At 41.6% G+C, this 24294-nt stretch overlaps 2 protein-coding genes across 5 annotated transcripts in view; one reads left to right on the forward strand and one right to left on the reverse strand.

Moving 5' to 3' along the window:
* The window catches only part of IQCK (IQ motif containing K), a 92733-nt gene extending 88366 nt beyond the window's left edge, over positions 1-4367 (forward strand). For both annotated transcript variants that reach the window (XM_054042541.1, XM_054042542.1), the window contains one exon: positions 431-4367. In XM_054042541.1, coding sequence (XP_053898516.1) covers positions 431-531 — 101 coding nt within the window. In that variant the 3' untranslated portion in view covers positions 532-4367. The remainder of the gene's footprint in view (positions 1-430) is intronic.
* On the reverse strand, positions 1472-23809 carry GPRC5B (G protein-coupled receptor class C group 5 member B). 3 transcript variants are annotated; one of them, XM_054042539.1, is made up of 4 exons: positions 23632-23809; positions 11817-12830; positions 7413-7525; positions 1472-6013 (listed from the first exon to the last, which is right to left on the reverse strand). In XM_054042539.1, the coding sequence occupies exons 2-4, from the start codon at positions 12820-12822 to the stop codon at positions 5969-5971; spliced, it is 1164 nt and encodes a 387-aa protein (XP_053898514.1). In that variant the 5' UTR covers positions 12823-12830; positions 23632-23809; the 3' UTR covers positions 1472-5968. The 3 variants fall into 3 exon arrangements, with proteins under 3 accessions (XP_053898514.1, XP_053898513.1, XP_053898512.1); XM_054042538.1 differs by having other exon boundaries at positions 23547-23809; XM_054042537.1 differs by lacking the exon at positions 23632-23809 and adding an exon at positions 22680-22856.
* Positions 23810-24294: the final 485 nt, after the last annotated feature.

The following is a 24294-nucleotide window of genomic DNA, read 5'->3' on the forward strand; positions in this document are numbered from 1 at the left end:
CCAAGCCTTGCGAGCTGGAGTCAGCTGGCACTGGCCAGCCACAGGTTTTTATTTTAACTGCAGCGTGGACATACCCTCAACTGCTTTTACTTTATTTGACTCCCCAGTGAACAATCCTGATGACTTCTAATTAGAAGAAAAATTCTGCCTTGTCCCTATGTAACTGTCCCAGTTACATAGGGACAATGCCCCTGAATATCCCTACGTATGGGACAATGCCCATGAATGTCAGTGAGGATTGTGTACGAGGATCTGAGGACAGAATTTTTTTCAGGGGAAGATGCTATGCATTTCTAAAAATGATGATTGTTTGGTTACTCGTTTAGGATGCAGGCAGTGTGCTTACAATAGAAATGTAGAAATGACTTCCGTTCCTGTGTGTGTTGCAGAAAGTTAAACATTTAATATTTTTGTTTTTATATGGTTGCAGTGGGAAGCAAATTAGACTCAGAAGAACCTACACCAGATCGTTCTGGAGTTCCGATTTTGTTTGTTTCACCAACACCGCAAAATACAGAGCTCATGGACTGAGTTTCTTGTATGGTTGGTTATCTGATTTGGAAATTCTCCTAGAGTTACATACTTGATGTACAACACTTCACATATTAAAGCAAGATGGGCCACATAAGGACCTGGTTCTACAGTCATTCAGCACATCATGGGCAAAAATTCAGCCCTGGCATAAGTAAACACTATGAAATCAGTGGAATTGTGCCCACTTATAACAAGAGCTGAGTTTAGCCAAAGGTTTCATGCCCCATCCTAAACACTCAGGCAAAAGTTTCCAGCTAGATAGAAAACTCCCATTGAAATAAATGGCAGTTCTGTCCATACAAGATCTGGGTGTAAAATGAAAGGGCAGATTCTCAGCTACTGTAAATGGGCATAGCTCCCTTGGCTTCAGTGGAGCTATAATAATTTACACCAGCTAAGAATCTACCCCAAGGGCCCAAACTATCAGATATGCTGTGCATCCACAACTCCAGCTGAAGTCAGCGAGAGCTATGGTTGCTCAACACTCCTTAAAAACAGTCTGAGGGCCTTGTGTTGTCTCTTGTCTGTGCCAAGAGAGTATGATTAGAGCAAAATGGTAGCAATTTAGGCCCATTTTTGCATAGGTATAGGTAACTACAGAAAGTGCAAGGCAATGGGCATGCAGGCCCTTAAGGGCCTCAGTTTGCCCCACTATCTATTTAGTTTCCCTAGTGGATACGTCATCGGTGGGCCTTTTGCACCAGATTGAATGTCACATTTAGAAAAGCTATTTACAGAGTTGACAAATTTAACTCTGACAAATCTCTGACTTAAATGGTGCTTGATAAGATGTATAGTCAAAACTAATATTGGTACCATTTCACCTAATGTCACCAACTTGGTGGGATACTCCACAGGCTAATTCTGTCTCTAATATCAATAGGCTATGGGGTATTTAAAGATTAAGGTAAACTATAACTCCAAGTTACCACAAACCTTGTAAGTAAATAGTAATGCCTTTATTTTTTTGTTAAGAACAGCATTTTGAAAATAAAACATTTGCCCATGCTTTACAACCTTTTTAATTTTGTATACTTATATACAGTCATTATGGTACACATTGATTGTCTTGAAAATCCTTCAGAGGTGTACTTAAGATATCAGTATGCAACAACCAGCGGAAAAAAGGGTACGTTATAAAACACACATTAATACATTTAATAAATATATATTATCTATCAAAAATGAGCATTAGCTCTCCTCAATTAATAAAAAGCACCTGCTGGGTAATCTTGTAAGCTGGTAGAATAGTCCAATTGTTTAATTATAAAAGTTACAGTGCTCCCTTTTGCACAACCTTTGGTTAGACCCAAGGCATCAAACTCAAACATAGCCAACCATGATACCTGTCTGATACGAAATACAAACTAGCTAGCTCTGCAACAGTTGACATCTACCTTATTTATAGAAACAACTGTGTGCACTTAGGGCTCCCATCCTGTAAGGTGCTATACTTCTCCTAGGAGGTGGTAAGCACCCTCAACTCCCACTGCAGTTGGGACTGGGTCTTAATGTATGGCTGTGAACTACTTTCTAGCCATTGAATAGAAGCCACTTCCTACAGAAATGTTTTCTGTAACAAAGTTTTAAAATGTTTTAGGATTTCATTTTTCTGTATAGGTAAGAGCCAGAAGGAAATAACCATTATTAATTTTAAAAGGGACAACATAGTAGCTTTTATAGTATAAAAAGCTAATTATAACAATCCTGAAAGATTTGTGTTTACAGTTACGTAGTACTTTGATCACAGATGCTCTACATTCTAAAAGGCAGAAGTAAACAACTTGTTTACATTAATAAAAATAAATTAACACAAAGGTGCCTTCAGTCACACGTTATTTGGAGCATTTGGCATTAGACTATCAAATGGCAAAAATAAGTTGCTTATTCTAGTTGTGTGAAGTTGGAAAATGAATGAACTTCTTCTAATCAGTTAACACACCTCCGCCACTCCAAATTGCAGACCCAATCCTGCATGCTATTACTAATGTGAACAGTCCTAACTCACATGACCACTCAATGGAACTGAGGCTTTGTCTACACTACCAAGTTTTGTCGCCAAAAAGTGCCTTTTGGCAACAAAACAGAGAGTGTACACACTGCAATGCGACTTTTTTTTCGGGAAAAACACCTGGTTTCGGTGACAAAAACCTTCCACCCCTACAAGAGATTGTTTGTTTTTTCTTTTCCCCTTCCTTTATTGTCAAAGAGCCAGTGTAGAAAGTGCTGTTTGTTTTGTCAGCAGAACTGGCTTCCGCCAGTATCCCACAATGCCTGCCCTGATCGCTCTGCTCAGTGTTTTGAACTCTGCTGCCCTGCAAGTATGCGCCCCTTCCCTTTCCAAGTTGCGGGAAGTGTGCTGCTCCCTGTGGGGAACAAAGAGCAAATCATTGGAATACGCCTGTTCTGCCCTGCACTAGGAACACTGGGGCAGGCAGACTGCTGCACTGCTTTGACATTCCTCAGCATGGAGAGCTCACAGAGCTACTCATGATGCTGCTCCCGGCCGCTGAGGGAGAACTCAGAGGGAATCTTCCCATGATGTGCAGCAATCAGTTCCACCTTTCCACAACACTGTGCATTGCTCGCACTGTCGATGATGGTGCCCACAATGTGGACATGATCTGTCGACGGAGCAAGTGTGAACATCCTTTGGCGACTTTTGTTTTGTCGACTTTTGAGTGTCGACATAAGTTTTGTCAACAAAACTTGGTAGTGTAGACAAAGCCTAATTTAGGGTTGCCAACTCTGAAGCTATTCCGGGAGATTTCCCTCTTTCCCCCCTCTCCCCCCACCCCCATGATGTGATGTCATTTTGTTAAAATCTCCTGGATTGCTTTCAATAATCACCTGGAGATTGATGCCAATTCCGGGAGACTCCAGGCCAATCCTGGAGGGTTGTCAACCCTAGACTAATTATGTGAGCAAAGGTTTGCAGGATCTGGCCTGGTCCGCGCTTAGGGCCTCAAAACTCCTACTGACTTCCTTTGGAGCAGGACTAGGCCCTTACTTTGTTAATCCATTCCCATCTAGAAAACTGAACACCATGTAAATGTTTACAAAATAACTATCCTGGAAAGAATTTATCCAAGATCTATAAAATGCGTATAGTACTGAATGTATACTTCTCAGCTGTAGCATGATAAATATTTTAAAAGAAAGCTGCCCTCCCATTTATGCCATGGTCATCTTATACATTTTTACAATAAAGACCTTTTCAGAGAATTTTACGTTTTTTAAATTGACGGTTTAAAATGAAACTTTTGCAGACACACATCACCACTAGGTTTTATATTACTCCAAATTATGCAGTTTCTGGGATAGTAACCATTAATTATCAAAAATATCATTTTATCTGATCACAACTTTAACAGCTAGAGGTACTTCTAGATTACTGGATAGCATGCAATATCCACCTCTAGTCTACTCAGTTTCTTAGACAATCTAGTTACCTAAACAAGAGACTAAAACCATTTTTTTCTCTTAAAAGCAAGCACATGCTTCCACTTTGCCTCTGTTGGGAACATCAGACATGGATCTAACATGTTCCTTTAATCATGCATGACAGAAAAGTATGGTTCCTGAACCAGAAGGGCTGTTAGAAATAAAACCCTATAAGGTGATCATGGCAAGAATGGCAAAATATATCTTGTGTGTAATGCTTAGGGCCTGATCCTGCAGCCCTTACACCTGTGAGTAGACCTATTGATGTCAATGGGATCTACTCATGTGAGTACAAGACTACAGGATTAGGTCTGTTTACTGTAGAAATGAGGTACATGAAGAAACAGGGAGCCTTTTAAAAAAATAAACAGCTTATTTTTCTTTTTGCAGTATGCAGCAAATAGTATCCTTCTGTGAAGCTACTGAGCTATTCAGTTTTCTTTGTATATTATAATTTTATTTTTCATTTGAAAATAGAATATATATATATATTTATTACAACATATGCAAAATTTTTACCCTTATACGTAACCCACACCCTCATGTAAAAACAATTGCTTTTAGTATCTAGGAAAGCTAGGAGTAATGTTGACCAAACAATGAGGATACAATGATGCTTTCATAGGTTTGATATGTATTAAATGCTAAATAATAAAGGAATGATTCGCTTTAAAGTAACGAAAACCATGGCAAGAATAATGGGCAGTAAGAACTTGTTACATAGCCTAGATAAGCCTTGGTAAAGAATCTACCTTATCCCAACTCCAAAACACAAAAAACCCTGAACCTCCAGAGTGGAGACTCTACTACCTATGCATTAAAAGACACACATACATTAAGATGCACAAACAATTGCAGTCAATAGGGCTACTCCCATGAGCAGGGGTTTCGGCACCAGTTCCAACAGTAGGAAGAGAGGGTCCAATCCCGCAAGTTACCAAGCTCCTCCTGGAAGGTGATTGATACCTTCCCATCCCCTTGAGTTTTTGCTTGGCACCTTACAGGATCAGCCATCAGAACACAAACCGAGTTCTGTGTAATACAGTAGGTTTCCTTTAATCCATCATCCTATGGGACTCCTTTTGGCAACCCCAAGCTACATTCTCTCCTCAGCTAAGAGCCTTTGCTGAAACTTGTCCCTCCATAATTTGACTTAGTGCCCCCAAGTGTACATATGTAAAAAAAATTCAAGGGTTTGAGAACACGTGGTTCTGTTTGTACGCTGGAGTGAGACTGCATCAACAGGGCATCTTGAACTGCAGTGTCTGATTCTACATTGCTGAGGTGATCTGCCTCTACCTTCACTCTTCACAAATGTTGCTTGACAAAGTTGCATGAAGCATACACAGTCATTTCCTTTCACCACAACCGAATCGAATACTTTCCCCCCCCTTAAGTGGATCACGTCTCATTGTTGAGAAATGGTAATTTAGTTGCCACAGACTGATGATGCTTGACCCTAAATGACATTCACATAGAGATGGATAATGGATCAACCAAGACACTTCACAACACTTGAAATGAAGAGAGAAAAAAATAAAGTAGGAAGAAACCCTGCATACTTTCACACTGTAGTGGCAATCTCTTATGGCAGCATGGATTAAATTGGTAAGGGAGAGTTCGGGCGGGAGAGGAGGTTGTTTTTTTGCAAACAGCTGGAAACCAACCAAAATCAGGCTTGCCTCGCACACTAGTTACAGACAGATTATATCTCACATTTAAGAATGCACAGTGTCCTCTCTTCCATTTCAAAGTGTGCCTATTTCTATTTTAAATTAAATTCATCCTGAATTTTGCAGAGTTTTTTTGTTTCTGTGATTTAGCTCATCAGTTTAACAGTATTCACATTTACATAAAATCCTCTCAAGGATTCCAAAGCTCCTGGATGTCTGGCTGCTTTGTTGTGGTATTATTGATTCCTCCCTTAGAAAGACACTGCCAAGGAATAACATTTGTAACAACGATTCTTATCTCTAGAACCTCTAGCCTTTCACCAGAGGTGTCTTCCAGTGTAACTTGGTGGAGCAGTTGGTATCTGGAAATAAGGATAATAAACCCATAACTAAGAGTTCCAGACTATTCAGAAAACAGTGTTAACATATGCTACATTACATGTCTAGTAGTAATAGCATTATCAGTTCTACAACAAAAAGGTACAACAAAGCTTATCTTCAGTTTGTACAATGCATGTACCTCACCACAAGAAAAAGGGATGAATATGTATATATTAGTCTATTTTGCTTTACTGTCTAAGGTAATCATCTTTAACTACTGTATGTGCAATTATTCTCCAGGAACAAGCTTTGTGCCTACCCCCAGAAAATCTCTCTAACACTTCATCCTTAACCTGCCTCTTCCCTGAGCTCCTTATTCTGGTGTAAGGGAATATAGGGATGGATTAATGCTGGCACCTAAAAGTATGGTGCTCATTATGGGCCCTGTAAGTTATTCTGAGAGCAAGGAATGAGTGTATTTACATCACTTTTGAATGATATATCACTCAATGTACTACCCAGGAAAGGAAAATCCTGAGATCTAATAACTCTTGTTCCCTATAATAAATTCAAACTCTACTTACTTAACAAAAAAAACCTTCAGTCAGATCAGCTTCCTTGTGGGCTTTTTAATGTGCAGGTTGAGTTATGGAATCAGCTCATGATTTAAAATAATGAAAACCCAACTTACCAGCCCATGAGTAAGTTTTTAAGAAGCATGTAGGTACGGATGAAAATGGGGGAATGAAAATTCTCCTTTTTGTAACGAGAGGAGAAAGCTATAGGCAATTCCTCAAGTGCAAATTATACACACCATGGGAATGAAATTTAGAGAGGCTGTTTGGCATCAGATCTCTAAGCCATTCTTGCAATTACCTTGAATAACAGTATATCTATCGAATAGTAGCATGCCAAACCATTGTTTGAGAGGAAAATTAATTCACATTAGCCAAGATATTTTACCTGCCCCTCTTATATATTTCTTTCCAAGGGTAGTACACCTCAATTGGTGTTCACCATATAGTGAAAAATATAGATTTTACAAGGAAAGTGAAATTGTGATATCGGCTATCTCGCAGCAAAGATTCTTATGCCAAAGAATATACTGGACTGTAACCAAAAGTGTAACTTGCAGAAATCAGACTATCACTTTGTTACATTCGTCCAAAGGAGGTACTGGATATAGATAGTCAGCAGAAAACTTGGTTCATTCAATCTAAACTGAATAGCCAAGTAAAGAAGTCCAAATTTTTTTTAATTGAATAATCTCAAAAGGGAAATGGAAGCATTACATGCATACTCGCTGCTAGAGATTTCATTTATAGTGTTTTCTTTCATATGAACAAGCAGTCTAACCTCAGAAGTTCATTCAATAAGTAGCGGTTGCACATTCCCCACTATATACCCAAGACTCGTACATTATCACATTTTTATACTTACAGTCCCACCATTTAGCACAACTGCCATCTCAGTTGGCTGATAAACATTGCTTCTAAAGGGAGCACTAGGTCGGCTTCCCAAGCTGCCATTGCGAAATCCTGCCGTTCTTAAAGCTGTGTTTAGAACAAGAGACATTTTTATTCTCATGCAAACAAATTAAACCCATCTTTTCATGTGTCAGAATAATACATATTTTTAAAAATTACAAGAGTGATCTAGGGTGAAATCCGGATTCCGCTGAAGTCAGAGGTAGTTTTGCCATTGACTTAAAGCCATGATTTTGTCCCTCAGTTTTATTCTGCCTCTGTCATTATATTTATACATTTTGTGTTGCATCTTTGAGTTTACTTTTAAATTGAAGAAACTGCTTGGCACAGGAAAAGAAGAAATAACTGGAGATAAATTCTAACTGCTAATGTGTTTTTCATTAGTATTTCCCATCAGGTATCCTTCACTCTGCATGCACTAAGCAGTAAAGTAAAACAACATTTCTGCATCTTTTCATATTCAGAAAAAAGACATGCAAAATATTGTTTGAGCCAGTGAACACAACCCCCTGAGCATTATTTCAGAATGCTTAGTGCATAATGATTTTCCAAATATCTCCTATAGTTACTTTGAGAAACTAGAAATATTACACAAATATTGCTTTTTAATAGGTTGATCATGAAGATGTCTTGAAGCAAAAGATAAAATGCTGTTTATATCAGTAATATCTGGGAGTCTATCCGTTATGACAGTCATGAATTTTAATGCATCATTTTTCTTCTTTTAATATTTACATGTTAAATGAGAGATGAAGTTAAGAGGTGTGGCTATTTACCTCTGAGCCAGTCAGGCAGCAGAGATTTGCATATGCTATCTGATTAGTTCAGAGGTGAACAATAGGCTTCACTGAACTCAGCTGCAGCCAGACAATATGCCTTCATTTGTATATGCAAACTGTGTCATTACAGTTGTTCTACACCTCAATATTATTATTGATAGGTATGAGGTTGTAGATCAAAACATGCCTGTTTCAGCCACTCATGAACTAGAATTTCTCTCTTACATTTATTTCACGTTACAATTCTAGAGTCAGTGGATAAGATCCTGGCCCCAGTGAAGTCAATGGGAGTTTTGCCATTGACTTCGCTGGAGCTAGAATTTCACCCCATGTGTACAGCAAGGCTTAAAATTGATCATAATTCATAGAGCTATATACTGCCCTCAGTCTACTGCTTAGGGTGACCAGATGTCATTTTATGGGGACAGTCCTGATTTTTGGGCCTTTTTCTTATATAGGTTCCTATTACCCCACCCCCCTACCCCCGTCCCGATTTTTCACACTTGCTGTCTGGTCACCCTACTACTGCTACTCCTATCAATAGGAGTTGTGCACAGAGATGAAGATCACTATTGATCTTTTACCATACAATAGTTTATTACACATAATTTTAGGCCCTGGCCCTGCAAACACACACATGTGAAATTTAGTTTTTAATGATGCTTACCTCCTCTGGAAAGTACTTTAAAAAGGATGGATGAAAAGCACTATTTAAATACTATGTATTATTATGTTACTCACAGGTCAATATTTAAACATGTCCATCTCACGATCAGTAATACATCTTTTTTAATATATAAATTGGCCTCCTCTCAATGTTTTAGCATAAATGGTTACACTGGCATTAACTATGCACTAAGAAATTGTTTCAGATGATTACAGTGTACCATTTGAAATTGAATCTATTTTACTGCCTATATACACCTCTACCCCGATAGAACGCTGTCCTTGGGAGCCAAAAAAATCTTACCGCGTTATAGGTGAAACCGCGTTATATCGAACTTGCTTTGATCCGCCGGAGCGCGCAGCCCCTCTTCCCCCCAGAGCGCTGTTTTACCGCGTTATATCCGAATTCATGTTATATTGGGTCATGTTATATCGGGGTAGAGGTGTAATTCACATATCTATTTGCAAATCTTAACAAGAAAATGTCAAATTAAATTTCATGTTGCTGGCTGAATTTTTTTTAAAAACCTATTACTGCAAGTAATTCCTAAATTACTATAACATTTACAGTTTGCTTTGTGAATTTGTCTAATCATTCAATCTGTATGTCTTTAACATAATAGAGGAGAAACTTTAAAAACAATAAGCAAGTTGTAGATTAAAAACCTAAAATTGTCTGGGAAACTTGGGTAAGAACCAAATCCTGTGTGCCTTATAGAAATAGCTCAGTTCCCATACGTTTCACTTGCTGGAAGTGTTGGGAGTTCATCAACATTGTCTGTTTTGTGTAAATTCTAAGTATTTTACCAACATTCTCACAACACACATGTATGCAAGATACTCTTCCAAGGTGACCCTTAGGCCAGGCCTACACTAAAAAGGATAGCTGTCACCCCTCCCCTCACTGTAGTGAGTGTCTACACTGAAGCAATGCAGCTACTATGTTTCTAGTGAAGACATAGCTTTACCTCCACAGGGCACAAATAAACATTTGTTTTTCATCATAACAACTAATACCAGAGATATCAGATGGGAAAATCTAGTTACCTCCCTAACAAGATTGTATTGCAAATACAATGCCAAATTTTAAAACACCACTGTGCAACTTAGGCTATAGTAAATAATGCCATTTAATGATTCTAGGGGGGGAAAATGACGCATATAACTATTTTACTAAGGAAACACATAGTCCAAAGCAGATTGCAACAATCTCCATTAAAAAATATCAAGCATGGATAACAATAAAAAACTATTTAGAAATAAGGATCAGCTTGGCTGAGCTACATTAGAATCTCTAAACAGAGATAAAGGGCCCATTTTAAAAGTATATATATTTGGAAGATTTAAAAAAGTTTACAAATCCTCACCATGTAAATATCAGAGACAAATCAATCATTACAACAGTGGGCTTTTGTTTAGAGAATCATAATACAGTAATAGCATAATCTATTTAAAACAGCCCAATTCTGTGTTCTTTTATGTCTACATTAGTCTCTAACAACTCCACTGAAGTAATTCTAGTTACCCCAGTATAAAATGGGCTGAGGGGGGTGGAGGGTGGGAATCCGGTCCAAAATGCTTAGTGGCTTTAACAATAGGGAAACCTAAGAACAGCGATGATGCTTTCTGCTGCTGGTTCCTTAAAAATATACAACCCACTTCTTACCCAGCTAGAACGAAAACTGCGCTAAGGACCTCCATCAGGCAGCTCTCTGCCATAAGCAGCCACATAAGTATCCCTTATCAGAGGGGTAGCCGTGTTAGTCTGAATCTGTAAAAAGCAACAGAGGGTCCTGTGACACCTTTGAGACTAACAGATAAGTATCCCTGTGTCCTTTCCACTAGAATGTTGTTCCGGTTTTAGCTAGTGATTGTCTCTGCTAGACAACCAACTTTTGCTGGCCCCTTGAACAGTCAGTTAAGGCCAATTTCACTGTGATTTCAATTGGATCTATTATTCTTCATTTCCTCTCATCTAAAATGTTGCATTAGTGGTGGTGTTCATGTTACACAGTTGCCATATTTCACCCCAGTTGCACTTTGTGACAAACAAAGCAACTCCTTCATACATCGCGAGTACAGTTTGTAGAGCATCCATTCAGTTGCTTTTCATCCTTTGTCTACGTATTTTCTATCCAGAATGTAAACATTGCAGGACAGAGCCTTTGTCTTTATACTTGTTTGTAAAGCACCAGGCACATTATTTATGTAGTCTCAGAAAAGAACTTTGGGACCCATTTCTGTGAAAGAAGGTATACATTTAATGTATGATCAGTTATTTTGTGGCCCAAGAATGCTGAGCACTCCATGCACTCAGCCCTTGCTAATCATGTGTTTTTGACACGAGCAAAGAAAGTTTTTTGATCTCAACAGAGTTACTACTTTTTTACAATGGTATAAATGAGAAAAAATTCAGGCTGAGTAAGCAAGAAGCATGAATAAATTCAATTTTCTCTTGTGAACTTCAGGTCATATTATTAGGGAAATATTTTATTTGTATCTTAATCTTTACAATTAGAGCTAATTACAGATTTTCTACTGAAATTTTTTTCAGCAGAAAGTGGCCTTTTTCTTTCCAAATGAAAACAGAATATTTGCCTTTCATTTTAATCTTCCTTAAAAACTAAAATAATTTATTTCAAACAAAGGCCACCATTAAAATAACAAACAAAAAAACCACACACACATTTCTGGAATTTTTCGGTTTACAGTTTTTGAAACACCTCAAAATATTTGTTTCATGGGAAATCGTGAAAAAAACAAACTGTGGGGGGGGGAGGGGGAGGGATTGGCATTTTGAATGAGCTCTATCACAAACCAAATACACTAGAACAAATATCTTTGAGCAAATGTATACATTTTCTTCTCTTACTATAAGACAGTATTGGGTCCTTTATACAGTAAAATCTTACCTGCATTATGTTCATCCATTGAAAAGGCTTTGTTTTCCATGTAGCTCCGAGGAAGTTGTATATCTTCCTCAAAAGCAGTTTCACGCATTCTTGGTTGCGAAGTATCAAAATAATTGGGTGTGTTTTCTTGCTGTGATGGAAGAATGATGCAATGAACTTCTGGGATAGCGTGAAAAATAACGAACACCCAACCACTGGACACCAGTGCAATGGCAAGAGTGGGGTCATTCCATTTGTCTTTTTTCCTCAGTTCAGTATTGCCAAACAGATACATCGTTATCCAAGCTACCCAAATTAGAATCGAGAAAAAAATCGTTATAATGAGGCATCCTCCATTTTTCTTCCACTTCTTAAACTTTCCACACAGGGTGAACAGAGAGACTCCCATGGTAACCATCATCAAGAACATAATATAAATCAAAGCCATAACAAAATCCACTGGCTCATAATTGCAGGCCAGCTTCTTATCTCTCACAACTGTCAGTATTAGCCACTCCGTTGCAATAATGACCTGGACCAGCATAAGACAGATTGCCATGCCAGCTAGGTGCCAGCCAGATGGACTTTTACCATGTCGAACTAGTCTACGTAATCTCCAGGCTTGAGCTAGCAAACAGGAGAAGCACAACGCAAAGATAACGCCCCACAGAAACCTTCGAGTGGAACATACTGTTTCATCTTCCTGTATGATGAATGCAAAAGTCAGCCCAAACAGTCCTAGTGTCCCAAAGAGAAAGAGGAAATGCATTCCCAATGAGCTCTTCTTCTCTTTGTCCTTGATGAATGGCAACCTCACTAGCAAAATCAGCATCAACAGCAATGTCGTCAGCACTCCTGCTCCAGCAACTGCCTCCACTACTATTCCCCAAATGGCATCCAGGTCACACAGATAAATATACTGGGGAAGAAGATCCAGTCCACACCCTCTGGACGTACTTGAGTTTTCAGAAGAGCCATAACTGATGACGAAGAGGAGGAGGAAAACAATGGCTGGGTGGGTTTTCATTTTTCTGTCTGAGACAATAAGATAAAGTGACAAAATAATTGTTTATTTTAGCTGACTGTGCTTAAGCTGTTCCTTAGAAAACATCATTTACTATACAGTACCTTTCGAGATCTCATTTTAACTGGAAGCATAGCTTGCACACTATGGGAAGTAGTTTGTTCCAATTGTTCATGTCAAGGAACACGTTTACTTTTATTTGCACTGGATTTTCAGCTTCACCTGCTTCCCTAAGCCATAAAAGCTATTGTTGTCCTGTTGGATTCAGAATTTAAAATGATTCCCTTTTGTTTTTACATAATGTAAAGACATTTCCAAATGCAGGACTTGGATTCAACCTCAAATACAACCTTTATTATTGCCTAAACAAATTATTTATGAAGCAATGAATGATAAAGTACCTGTGTTTATTTAGTAATCAAATGTAATAGAGAAGATGAGAATGAAATGTGTATAAATTAAACTGCCTGTTAAATAAACACAGGGCTGATTTCAATATCAATATAAGTGACACCAGAATCAGGCCACTGATTTTACACCTGTGTAAGACCGTTACCTTCCATGGAATTACCCCCATTTCAGAGGGGGTCTAAGGTAAAATCAGATCCAGTCGTTTGCTCTATCGTTACTGTTTATACAAGGAACATAAAGTTTGCATTTAAAACAAAATACTTTTTTTCCCCATGTTTGTCTGTGTTGCGTTAAAATTTCATTCTGCTCAGTTTGCATCTCTTCACACAGTATTCCTTCCCCTGCCTTCCCATCCTGAGATCTTCTGCATTTACTGCAGGGAATGCTTAACTACAAAAGTTATCTGTGGCAGAAGTACATTGCACACATGCAGCATTGTTAATCAACTGAACAAAGAATGAGTCATTGTTCTTAGCAAATATAAAGCCACCCAAAAAGAGAAACAACAAAAATGGAACATCATGGTCTCTGCATCCTCAAAGTAAACAATTTTAAATTCTCTAGGAAGACAACATATCCAGTCATATTATACGCAAATGCAGCAGCAAAACCAAAGGTTTCTGACTAATTCCCTTTAGTTATATGCTGCCTCCCTAAATTCTCCCTGCAGTTTTAGAGAAATAGTGGTCTTCATTTTCATGCCTTCTTAAAGCAAAAGAATTGCTTTTAAAAAGTCTTTATATGTCACTTTTAAAACATGCATTCCATCCCAGTGATGGCCATACTTCAATGGCTGGGTAAAATGTGTCCAATATGGATCATATATGAAGCCTGATTCCCTCACAGGAATAGCCCTATTGATTTCAGTGGCATTATTAATGTGATAAGGGCTATTCACATGACCAAGCATTTGAAGGATAAGCCCATAGTATTTTGAGATCCTTTGATATAAAAGCACTACATAAATGTAAGCTATTACATTACTTGTGCACCAGCATATCACCATGTGGCATATTGAACATGTACATCAAGGGAAAAAAGAAGCTATTGATAAAGACAGATTTCCTAAGAATCAGGCAAACAGCCCCAAACTGGTAAATTTGTACAGATACTTTGCAGATCAGAAATACAGCTCATTGAAAACCTGAAAATAAGTTGACATGACTTGGACAAGGACTAATGTAACTATAAAGTGTTATCAAATTGAACATAATGATCAAAGTTATATTTTTTTAATTCTACTACTGCAATAACTATTTATATTATCAGACTACAACAGTGTGTGATTACTAAAGGTAAGAGCTGTGATTTCTCTGTTTATATTATGCTACTGTAATGATCAAAGCTGTAAGTGTGGACATATCAAGCAGTTTTAAAAATTAACGTTCGTTCCACTACCCTGTGTCATTAACAATGTCCATTTTAGGTCTCTGCTAAGATCAAAGATTTTGAACAACATTTTCTATTTCATTTACCAGGAGAGTAAATATACTAATACAGAAGCACAATGCTTTTTCTATTCATCTGTACTATAAATAAGAAATACTTAATGTAAAAAATTAATTTGAAACAGTAATGTGGTTACAATTAAGTAATATGATTTGGACAAACAAAACAAAGTGTACAACTATCTTGACATGCTCATTGGAATAACAGGTTACCTCCATCATTCTGTGATGCGTTTCTAACCTGCTGTTATCACACAAATGGGCTTAACTTGAGTAATGATGTATTGAAACACCACCAGGGCTAATGATTATTTTTCAACCAAACTATATGTTTTTTTTTTTTTTAATTGATTGATAGAAAGAGTAGAAAGAGTTTGTTTTTTATAATGTTTGAGTCCCCTATCCCATTCATTTGACCAGTCAAGTCCTTACCAAGGGGAATTTAGTCTCCAATAAACTAGGTTTACTTTTAAATTGAACAGTTGTTATACTGAATACATTCACTGGAGTCTGAAAATGGAATTAATCAAAAAGGGACCTATTCTGAAGTACAGTCTTACAATCCCTTACACACATGAGCAATCCGTACAATAAAGTCTCATTGACTTCAATGGGACTATTCACATGAGTAAGCACTACTCACAGGGGTAAGTTTGCTGGATCAGGCATCTGGTTGGGCTTTTCTAAATATCCAAACGCACCCGGCAAAGAACACTACTAAACTCATACTGCAGAGAATGAAATACAGTGCAGGGAGGAAATCTTTACAGACACTGTGGGGTATTGCATGCCTATAATCCATTAGTGCCAGTGTACCCTGTTGGTCTTGAGAATTCAGTTTAGTCTCAAACCATGCTTCTAGAAGCAAGCCATGTTGGAAGGTGAATAGCTGGCACTAACAAATGTAGGCCAGATACAACTCCATTTGAGAGATGTAGGCTCAGTCCCTGAACAATTGTGATAGCACATTGACTACTCTAAGTTGCTGAGTAGTCTTGAATCACAGTCTAGAAATGTACATGTGTTTAATGATCATGTCCTCAGTGGTACAAGAGTGAGAAAGAAACACATTTTGGGGTTCACCGCACTCTGTTGAAAAATAGAACTAAAAAACCACTTAATTACAAGTTTAAATTCAGCAGGCATAAGTATCAAAGGCAGGGTTACCAATCAGGATTTGAAAATAGATCAATAGCAAATCAGAGGCTTCCATATCTACAGTTGAGGAGGCATTAATACAATCCTGGGTTCAGAGTAGCAGCCGTGTTAGTCTGTATCCGCAAAAAGAACCGGAGTACTTGTGGCACCTTAGAGACTAACAAATTTATTAGAGCATAATGTGGCTGTAGTCCACGAAAGCTTATGCTCTAATAAATTTGTTAGTCTCTAAGGTGCCACAAGTACTCCTCGTTCTTTTTACAATCCAGGGTGTAATTGAAGATTCATGTGGAATAATGAATAAAGAGTGAAACACAGAAAACATACTACTGTAATTAACTTTACCAGAAGCCAAAAGTCATAGTCACTTGGTTAACATGTTTTGAGACACAATTCTTAAAGGGCCTGATTCTGAGAAGTGCTGAGCCCCCTCAACTCCCATTTACAATGAAGTGAGCAAGTCCACTTTTAAAGGATTCAGTGCAATATTGGAAACCACAGGAACTAAATTCAAGCAATGGGATCGTGTGGATCGTCGTTCAGATTTCACTCTACGTTAAAGTCTGCTGGGTTTGGAAAAAATATGAGAAACTGCCCTTTAAATTAAGATCACTTTAAATTTGCATTATCTCACTGCATCCAAATTAGAATAGAAATATACTAAACTGGTTTCAATTCTAGCGTTGTTGATTAGTTGCTCTCCAAAGACCTGAGGGTAATGAATTAAATACAAGTACCTCCAATTCTGAGATATATTCCAGTTCTGGCTACTTTATTCATGTCATGTAATCCTCATGTGATTGAGCTATTCTAGGACAGTCTGTTTCCATGGAGATTGTGCTCCATGGGTAATCAGTCATATTGTCAGTCCATCATTTATTTCCTGTTCCTATTTGGATATTCTTATCTCCCATACAGGAAGGGGTAGGTTTCTTTGGAGAGGGAAGCCTCCAGCAAAATCAAACTCAGAAAAAGCCAGTCTCATCAAACTCTACTGGGAGTTTTTTCAAGTAGTGACTTTTGGGAGAGCTGTGTACTGTAATTTGGAGATATTTATTTCTTCTCTTTAGAAAGCTCCATAATATCTACAACAGCAACTAGGGAAACGTTTGGGATTGCTCCTGGGAGTTTTTTTTCATGTCAAGTTTCAGTATGGTAGCATCATAGAAATGTAGGATTAGAAGGGATCTGGAGAGGTCATCTAGTCCAGCCCCCTAAGCTGAGCCAGGACCAAGTACTCCTAACATCATTCCTGACAGATGTTTGTCTAACTGGTTCTCAAAAGCCTCCAATGACCAATTCCACAACCTCTTTTGGAAGCCTATTCCAGGCTTTAGCTATCCTAGTTAGAAAGCATTTCCTAATATCTAGCCTAAATCTCCCTTGCTGCAGATTAAGTTGATTATTTCTTGTCCTGTCTTCAGTGGATATGGAGACCAACTGATCACTGTCCTCTTTGTAAGTCCTTAACATATTTGAAGACTTATCACGTCCGCCATTCAGTCTTCTTTTCACAAGACTAAACGTGCCCAGTTTTTTGAAGTTTTCCTCATAGGTCAGGTTTTCTAAACATTTTATCATTTTTGTTGCTCTCCTCTGGAGTCTTTCCAATTAGTCCACATCTTTCCTAAAGTGTAGCACCCAAAAATTGGCACAATACTCCAGCTGAGGCCTCACCAATGCCAAGTAGAATGGGACAATTATCTCCTGTGTCTTACATATAACACTTGTTAATGCACCCCAGAATATTTGCCTGTTTTTTGCAAATGAATCACATTGTTGGCTCATGTTCAATTTGTGATCCACTATAACCTCCAGATCCATTTCAGCAGTACTACTGCCTAACCAGTTATTCTCCATTTTGTAGTTGTGCATTAGTGTATGGCATTATTGAGTCATATCATTGGTCCTGTCTACACTGGGTCTTGTAACAGTGTCTAAAAGCACTCCCAAACATGGTTCTAGCCAAAGGACTTGTCTCTCCTGTAAGCACAATCATGCAATTCAACCCAGTAGTTCTCACACTTGTGTACTGGTGATGCCTTTCACATAGCAAGCCACCGAGTGTGACCCCCCCCCCCCCCGTAAATTAAAAACACTTTTTTATATATTTAACATCATTATAAATGCTGGAGGCAAAGTGGGGTTTGAGGTGGAGGCTGACAGCTCGCTGTAATAACCTCACGACCCCCTAAGGGGTCCTGACCCCTCATTTGAGAACCCCTGATTTAACCTGTTTACAACACACTTGGCCCCTAACTTGGTTACAATTTGACGTGTAGAATGGACCTTAACTGCATTTCATAGTCAGTCTGAAACCACAGCTAAAATGTTGTCCCTGACACTGTTACAGAGTTCTGCCAGACAAGAAAAATTCATGTTATAGCATAGGGACATGGCAGAATCCTAGCCTGTTTTCTTTTGTAGTTTAAATGGGTCCATATGGGAAGTCTAAAACACTTTTTTTGGCAAGAGGGTTGTTTTGGAAGGAGCAAAAACCATGTCCACACTGGATAAACCAAACCAACCTGTGTTACAACCATGCAGTAGTGGGCAGACTCAGAGGCCTTGTCTACACTGGACTTTTAGAGGGAAATCTTCCACTCTTGCACTACCACCAGTGTAGACCTGCTCTGAGCAGGGTTATAGGAGCCCACGGTGTTTTTTTTTTTTTTAAAAAGGCACTATCTACATTAGTGCTCCCACCATTGCTACCACTGAGCGAACTGCATCAGTAATTATGCAATATTGGGAGATTTCAAAAACACATCCAATATAGACACAGGCAGTGTCAGAGTATCCAACACAGTTGGAGTAGCCTGAGGAAAAACAGTTTTGAATGGGGCAGTTATAGCACAGAAGCAAACCTATAATAGAATTCTTTTTAACAGAGTCTTCCCAAAATTAAATTTCATGCCATCAGTCTAACCCAGCATGGCACCCTGGGCACCTGAAAAAGAAATATGTACACTATATTTTAGACTCTTCAATAAACTATATTTCCAATACCTCTCAGAGAGTAACTGCAACCCAACGCAAACAAAATCAGAGTGGCTTGAATATCCAGAAATACAGGCTCAAATTTTGATCTCAGTTACACCAGCCCACATCCAAACTAACTCTATTGTTTTTCTCTGAGAGTAGAGTCTGGCCTCAGTATATGATTCACAGGAGGAATGGTGGACACCAAGCCACTCCAGCAATTACAAAGCACAATTATAAACAACTAAAAGGAGACTGAAGGCCTAAAAGCTATCTTCCAAAAGTTGTCACGTTTAAGAATCTTACAATAATGCTTCTGTCAGGCTGACCTTCCACAGCTAAAGTAGCTGAGCCAGATCCTTAGCTGATGTACATCTGCACAGCTCCACTGACTTCAGCTGAGCATCTGGCCAATCTAGCTCACAGAGAGAGACACTGGTGCTCTGCACTTTTTTAAAATAAAACTTTTTTAAAAATCAACACTTCTCAACCCGAATAAAGTTTTTCTGCTACATTAAATGGTTATCTAATGTATCATTATTAAACTGTTTAAACTTCTAAAAATCAATGCATTTTATATGTGAGGATACCCTTGTAAAAACATCCACTTGTCTAAATTTGAACAGGAAGAAGAGTCCTATATAAAAGCATTAGTGGTACAGCTACCAATCCTGTTCTGTCTTACATGGTGTGATGGGGTGTCCACCCCGCACAGGATGGAAGGGGTAAATGGAGGCCAGATGGGCCAATTAACCTAGTCGAGAGGAGGTGGAGAAGAAAGCCATAACTAGAGGAACAGATCTACCTGTTCAGGAACAGGCAGGGCCTATATCCAGCCAGGTAGCAGCCTGCAGAGAGAGGTGGCTGTTGCTGGGAAAGGCTGCTGCTGAAATAGGACAGTTACTCCTTGGGAAGAGGGAGGAGTGTAAAGGGGCTGGAGACAGGGGTGTGTAGGGAAGTAGACTGCAGTGACCCCCTGAGTGGAGGGAGTCTGAGGCTGGCAAACCCAGAGAGGGTAGAAACCAGGGATGTAGGAAGCCCAAGGAAACAGCAGCAAGGGATAGGACTGCACAGGGACTGTGCCTGCTTGTTATAGGATCCCTGGGCTGGAATCCAGTATAGAGAGTGGGCCTTAGTTTCTCTACCAGCCACTGGGAAGTCGTGCAGGATGTTGGAGATGCCAGCCAGACAGCTGGTCTGGAAGGATTGTGATTTCCCTGGAAGGGGAGGACTTTAGTGACCTGGCTGGAGGGCCAAGCCACGAAGGGGAGACTGCAGATCTGGGAGTGAGCAGGGCTGCAGACTGAGAGGTCATCACCAGAGGGAGAGCATGAGCAGGCAGAGCTAATCCCCAGAATGGCCAGCAGGAGGTCCTGCAAGAGGTGAGTGTGCCCCATGACACATGAGTTGATTTCCTCACTATTAGTTTTAGTCACGGATACTTGCCACAAACAAAATGCTTCCACCACCATGAAGCATTGTGTAGAGATGCTTATGAGTTAGAAATTAATCATAACATAGGATTTGTACCCAGTCCTCTTATCAGATCTCAGGAATAAGCTTCAGGACTGATAACAGTGTAGCAACAGCTAAGCTGAGATCAGACTGCTGAAGAGATGTATTTCCAGAATAATAATTAATAACGAGACTCTGCGTTGTATGCAAAAACGAGGCTGTGATTTAGTCTTACTCTGCACAATAACACAATGCTTTTTAGAGCTCAGTACCTCAGCTGCTATAGAATTTGTGACTCCATTCACAAATGGGATATGTAGAATAACTATTGCTGTATCTTAAAAATACTTTGCAGTGCTGAATATAACTGAAATTCATTCTAATATTCTAGATGTTCTGAATTCCTTTTAGTCGTGTTCTTTACGTCATCCATCCATGTCTAGATACGTGCAATTATAAGGTCTAAGGAGCATTGGGTTTTGCATTAAAGTGATTATGCACTTGATCACTTCTCTTGCTGGCTTTTACTTCTAGGAATGTCCCTATTAATGTAAGAACTTAAATCATGGACTCTCTCTCTCCACTCTGTTACAAAAAGATTAATTGCAATTTCTTCTGATGTAGTGGGGAGAATCCTTCAACATGCAAATACAGTACATCACAGCCAATTTACATGTAAAATACCATGCATACAGGAATAGAGATTGCAGAAATGTTTACAGTCTAAGTGCTTTGACATAAGAAATCCTGTTATCTTTGGGATAAACATTAGATCAGGTATAAACAAAGGGTTCAAAGAAGTACTAAGTCCCTGTCCCTATTTGGCTGTTTAAGGGCATGATGTTTATAAGAATTTTCTGTTAACTAGACAACAAATCACCCAACCCCTGCCCTAGGCCAGTGGTTCTCAACCATGGGCATATGTACCTCTGCTGGTAGGCAGAGGTCTTCCAGGCGGTACATCATCTCATCTAGATATTCGCCTAGTTTTACAACAGGCTACATAAAAAGCACTAGTAAAGTCAGTACAAACTAAAATTTCACAGACAGTGATTTGTTTATACTGCTCTATACTCTGAAATGTAAGTGCAATATTTATATTCCAATTGATTTTATAATATAGTAAAAATGAGAAAGTAAGCCATTTTTCAGTAATTTGCTGTGACACGTGTGTTTTTATGTCTGATGTTGTAAGCAAGTAATTTTTGAAGTGAGGTGAAATATGGGGGCGGGGTACACAAGACAAATCAGACTCCTGAAGGAAGTACTGAAAAGGTGGTCTGGAAAGGTTGAGAGCCACTGCCCTAGACTGTAATATGCACATGGTACCAGCTCCCATACATTTAGCTGCACCAGTTGAGCAGAGCTCCCACTGTCCAAACAAATACTGCTGAGCCCTAACAAAGGCAGTGATGGGGATGGCCCAACAAAGAGCTTTTCTCCATTCAACCCAGATCCCTTATGATTATCCTCCAGCTCCCATCGGGAGGCAAGCCACAGAGCAGCGGGAAGATTTTCTGGCTCTGGTGTGGCATCCAAAGTGCTTGGGTCACAGGCGGAATAGAGCCCTACAGAGGAGCCAAGCAGCCCAGTCCTCCTAGTCTTATAGGCAGCTGCCTGCTCACCAGTTTCCCCTTAATCCTGCCTGCAGCCGCCTGCTTTTTCTGTCCTAGCTCCTGCCTCTTTTCCTTTGTCCCCCCAACCCCAAGTGTGACAGACTCTTGCACTATTTCCCTCTAGTTCAGGCTCCAGCCTCCTTCCCCGCCTCCCCCGGAGCTGCACACAGCCCCCCTCCCTGTCCTATATCCAGCCTAATCCCCCTCGTAGTCCTATCTCCAGCCTGCTGTCAGCCACCAGGCTAATTCCGCCGGAGCTGCAGAGGCGCAGAAGAGGAAAGCAGGGGCTGCAGTTCTGTCGCGTTTGTCTCCTACAATCACGAGTGTTTGGGGTCTACCCGGGCTGCGGGTGGGGCGAGCCGCTCGCTTGTGAAATATCTTCCCGTGTAAACGCTAAATCAACACACAGTGGTTGATTCAGAGGTTCAGGCACCTCCAAACAAGGGGAGCCTGAGCGTACCCCCCAAAGGCTCCACTGTACCAAGCACCAGCGAGCCTGGGTCCCCGGGCCCTTCAGCTCCGATGTCTCTAGCCATGCTTGAGCTAGGGATAGCGGGGGGCTTTCCATCATGTACAGGGTTTGCAGTTTGGTTCAATGTCTCTTTGCACCCCCACTATACACATTGTTCCAGCACCCCTGGGTGGAGAGCGAGACAGATTGTCTGGCTCCCCAACCCACCCACTAATCCAGCTGTTCTCCCCGACTCGGGTGCACTGGGGCCCCTCGCTTGCAGCAGGACGCGGGATCGTGGTTCCCCCCCATTACCAAGACTCAGCTCCCGCAACCCACCAGCAAGGCTCCTGACCTCCGTTGCTCCGGCTCCGGGTAGCTCCGTTGTGTCCCCTGCTGTTTTGCACTGAACAGCGGCCGCCCCTACCTACGCCGGGGGGCGCAATCCCGGGGACGAAGCTCCTAGTGAGTCCCCCCCGTTCCTGTGAGGAGCGGGAGCACTGGAGCTGGGCAGCCGGAGCGGGAGATTTGCCTTCCACCAACATCCCCCCCGCGCTGACAACTTGTGTCCCGCGCCCAAGGCGGCGGAGGCTATAAAGCACAGCCCAGAAAGCAGCCTGGGTATTAGCAGCAGCTCCCGGCGAAATGAGCTGCAACGGCGCGGGGGGTGTTTCCTTTGCAAATGAATGCGAATAGGATTGAAATATCCTAACCCCCCCGCCCCCGACAAACACACAACCCAACAAGCCAGGAGCCCAGCGGGGAGGGCGCAGGACTGATCAGGGCTGTGCTGCCCCGGCCAGGGAGGGCTGGATTGGGAATGCGCCACCATGCAGGGGCTGCTCTGTCCCTCTGGCTGCCCCCCACGCCTCATTGCTCAGCCCCCGTCTGTGCCTTCCTCCCCCGAGTCCGTGCGCCGTCCCTTCGGCCCCTGCTGCCTCCCTCAGCGTTCACCCCTCCGCTTTCCCCGCTCTGCAGCCCCACGGCTCGCCCGGTTCCCTCGCCCTCCGCTTCCAGGGCTCGCTCGGTTCCCCCGCCCCAGGGCTCGCCCGGTTCCCCCGCCCCAGGGCTCGCCCGGTTCCCTCGCCCCCCGCTTCCAAGGCTCGCCCGGTTCCCCCGCCCCAGGGCTCGCCCGGTTCCCGCGCCCCCCGCCCCATTTCCAATGCTCGCTCGCCCCCGATTCTCTCGCTCCCCGCCCCAGCTCACCTCCGGGTCCCGGCCCCCGTGCAAGGCTCGCTCGCCCTCCTTGCCCCAGGCGAGCCGTGGCGGGGAGCTGCCCGCGTTCACTCACTCGCTCGTTCGCTGGTCGCTCGCCGGCGGTCGGTGGCCCGGGGCGGCGGGGGACTGTCTCCTTCACAGCCCGCAGGCACGTCCCATGTCTGCCCCGGGACGGGGTGTGGAGCCCAGCGCCGAGACCCGGCGTGCACAGGGCGCAGCAGCGCCCGCCCCGGCAGTGCGCACTGTGCGAGGCTCGGCGCGCTCTGGGCAGAGCTGACAGCTCCGCTGCGGTACTGCCGGGGCTGACAGCTCCCCTCCCACCCGCGGCTGCCCCGCCCCGGCCGAGCCCCCTCCCCGCGCGCCCGGCTAGAGCTCGCCCGAGCCCCGCTGTGCCCGCCAGAGGGAAGTCGTCGCCCCCGGCGCATAGGCACATGGGCAGGGGGACAGGACACACGCTACACGTGTGTAACACACAGGCATTTGTGGAGTGACACACATACCCCCATCTAGTACACAGATACACAGGTGTGACCCAGGTAGAACGGGACGTGCCCATTCCCACACACAGAACCCATGTGCAAGGCATCACAGACACTTGACATACACAAACGCACAACACACACATGCAGGGTGAGCGACACACAGGGACAACACATGCACTGATACGCACGCACTTATTCACAGACACACATCAGCGTGTGACAAACACAGGTACTTCATGCAGACCTGCACGTCA

The sequence above is a fragment of the Malaclemys terrapin genome, chromosome 10 (assembly GCF_027887155.1).
Source record: "Malaclemys terrapin pileata isolate rMalTer1 chromosome 10, rMalTer1.hap1, whole genome shotgun sequence".
Classification (NCBI taxonomy): Eukaryota; Metazoa; Chordata; order Testudines; family Emydidae; genus Malaclemys; species Malaclemys terrapin.

Bases quoted from the DNA above. Each gene is read 5' to 3' on its own strand.
- GPRC5B (XM_054042539.1), bottom strand. From the start codon at position 12,822: ATGAAAACCCACCCAGCCATTGTTTTCCTCCTCCTCTTCGTCATCAGT. The intron at 7,526-11,816 runs GTAAGATTTTAC...TTCTAAACACAG, and splicing joins AATGGATGAACATAATGCAG to CTTTAAGAACGGCAGGATTT. The intron at 6,014-7,412 runs GTAAGTATAAAA...CCTTATTTCCAG, and splicing joins TTGTGCTAAATGGTGGGACT to ATACCAACTGCTCCACCAAG.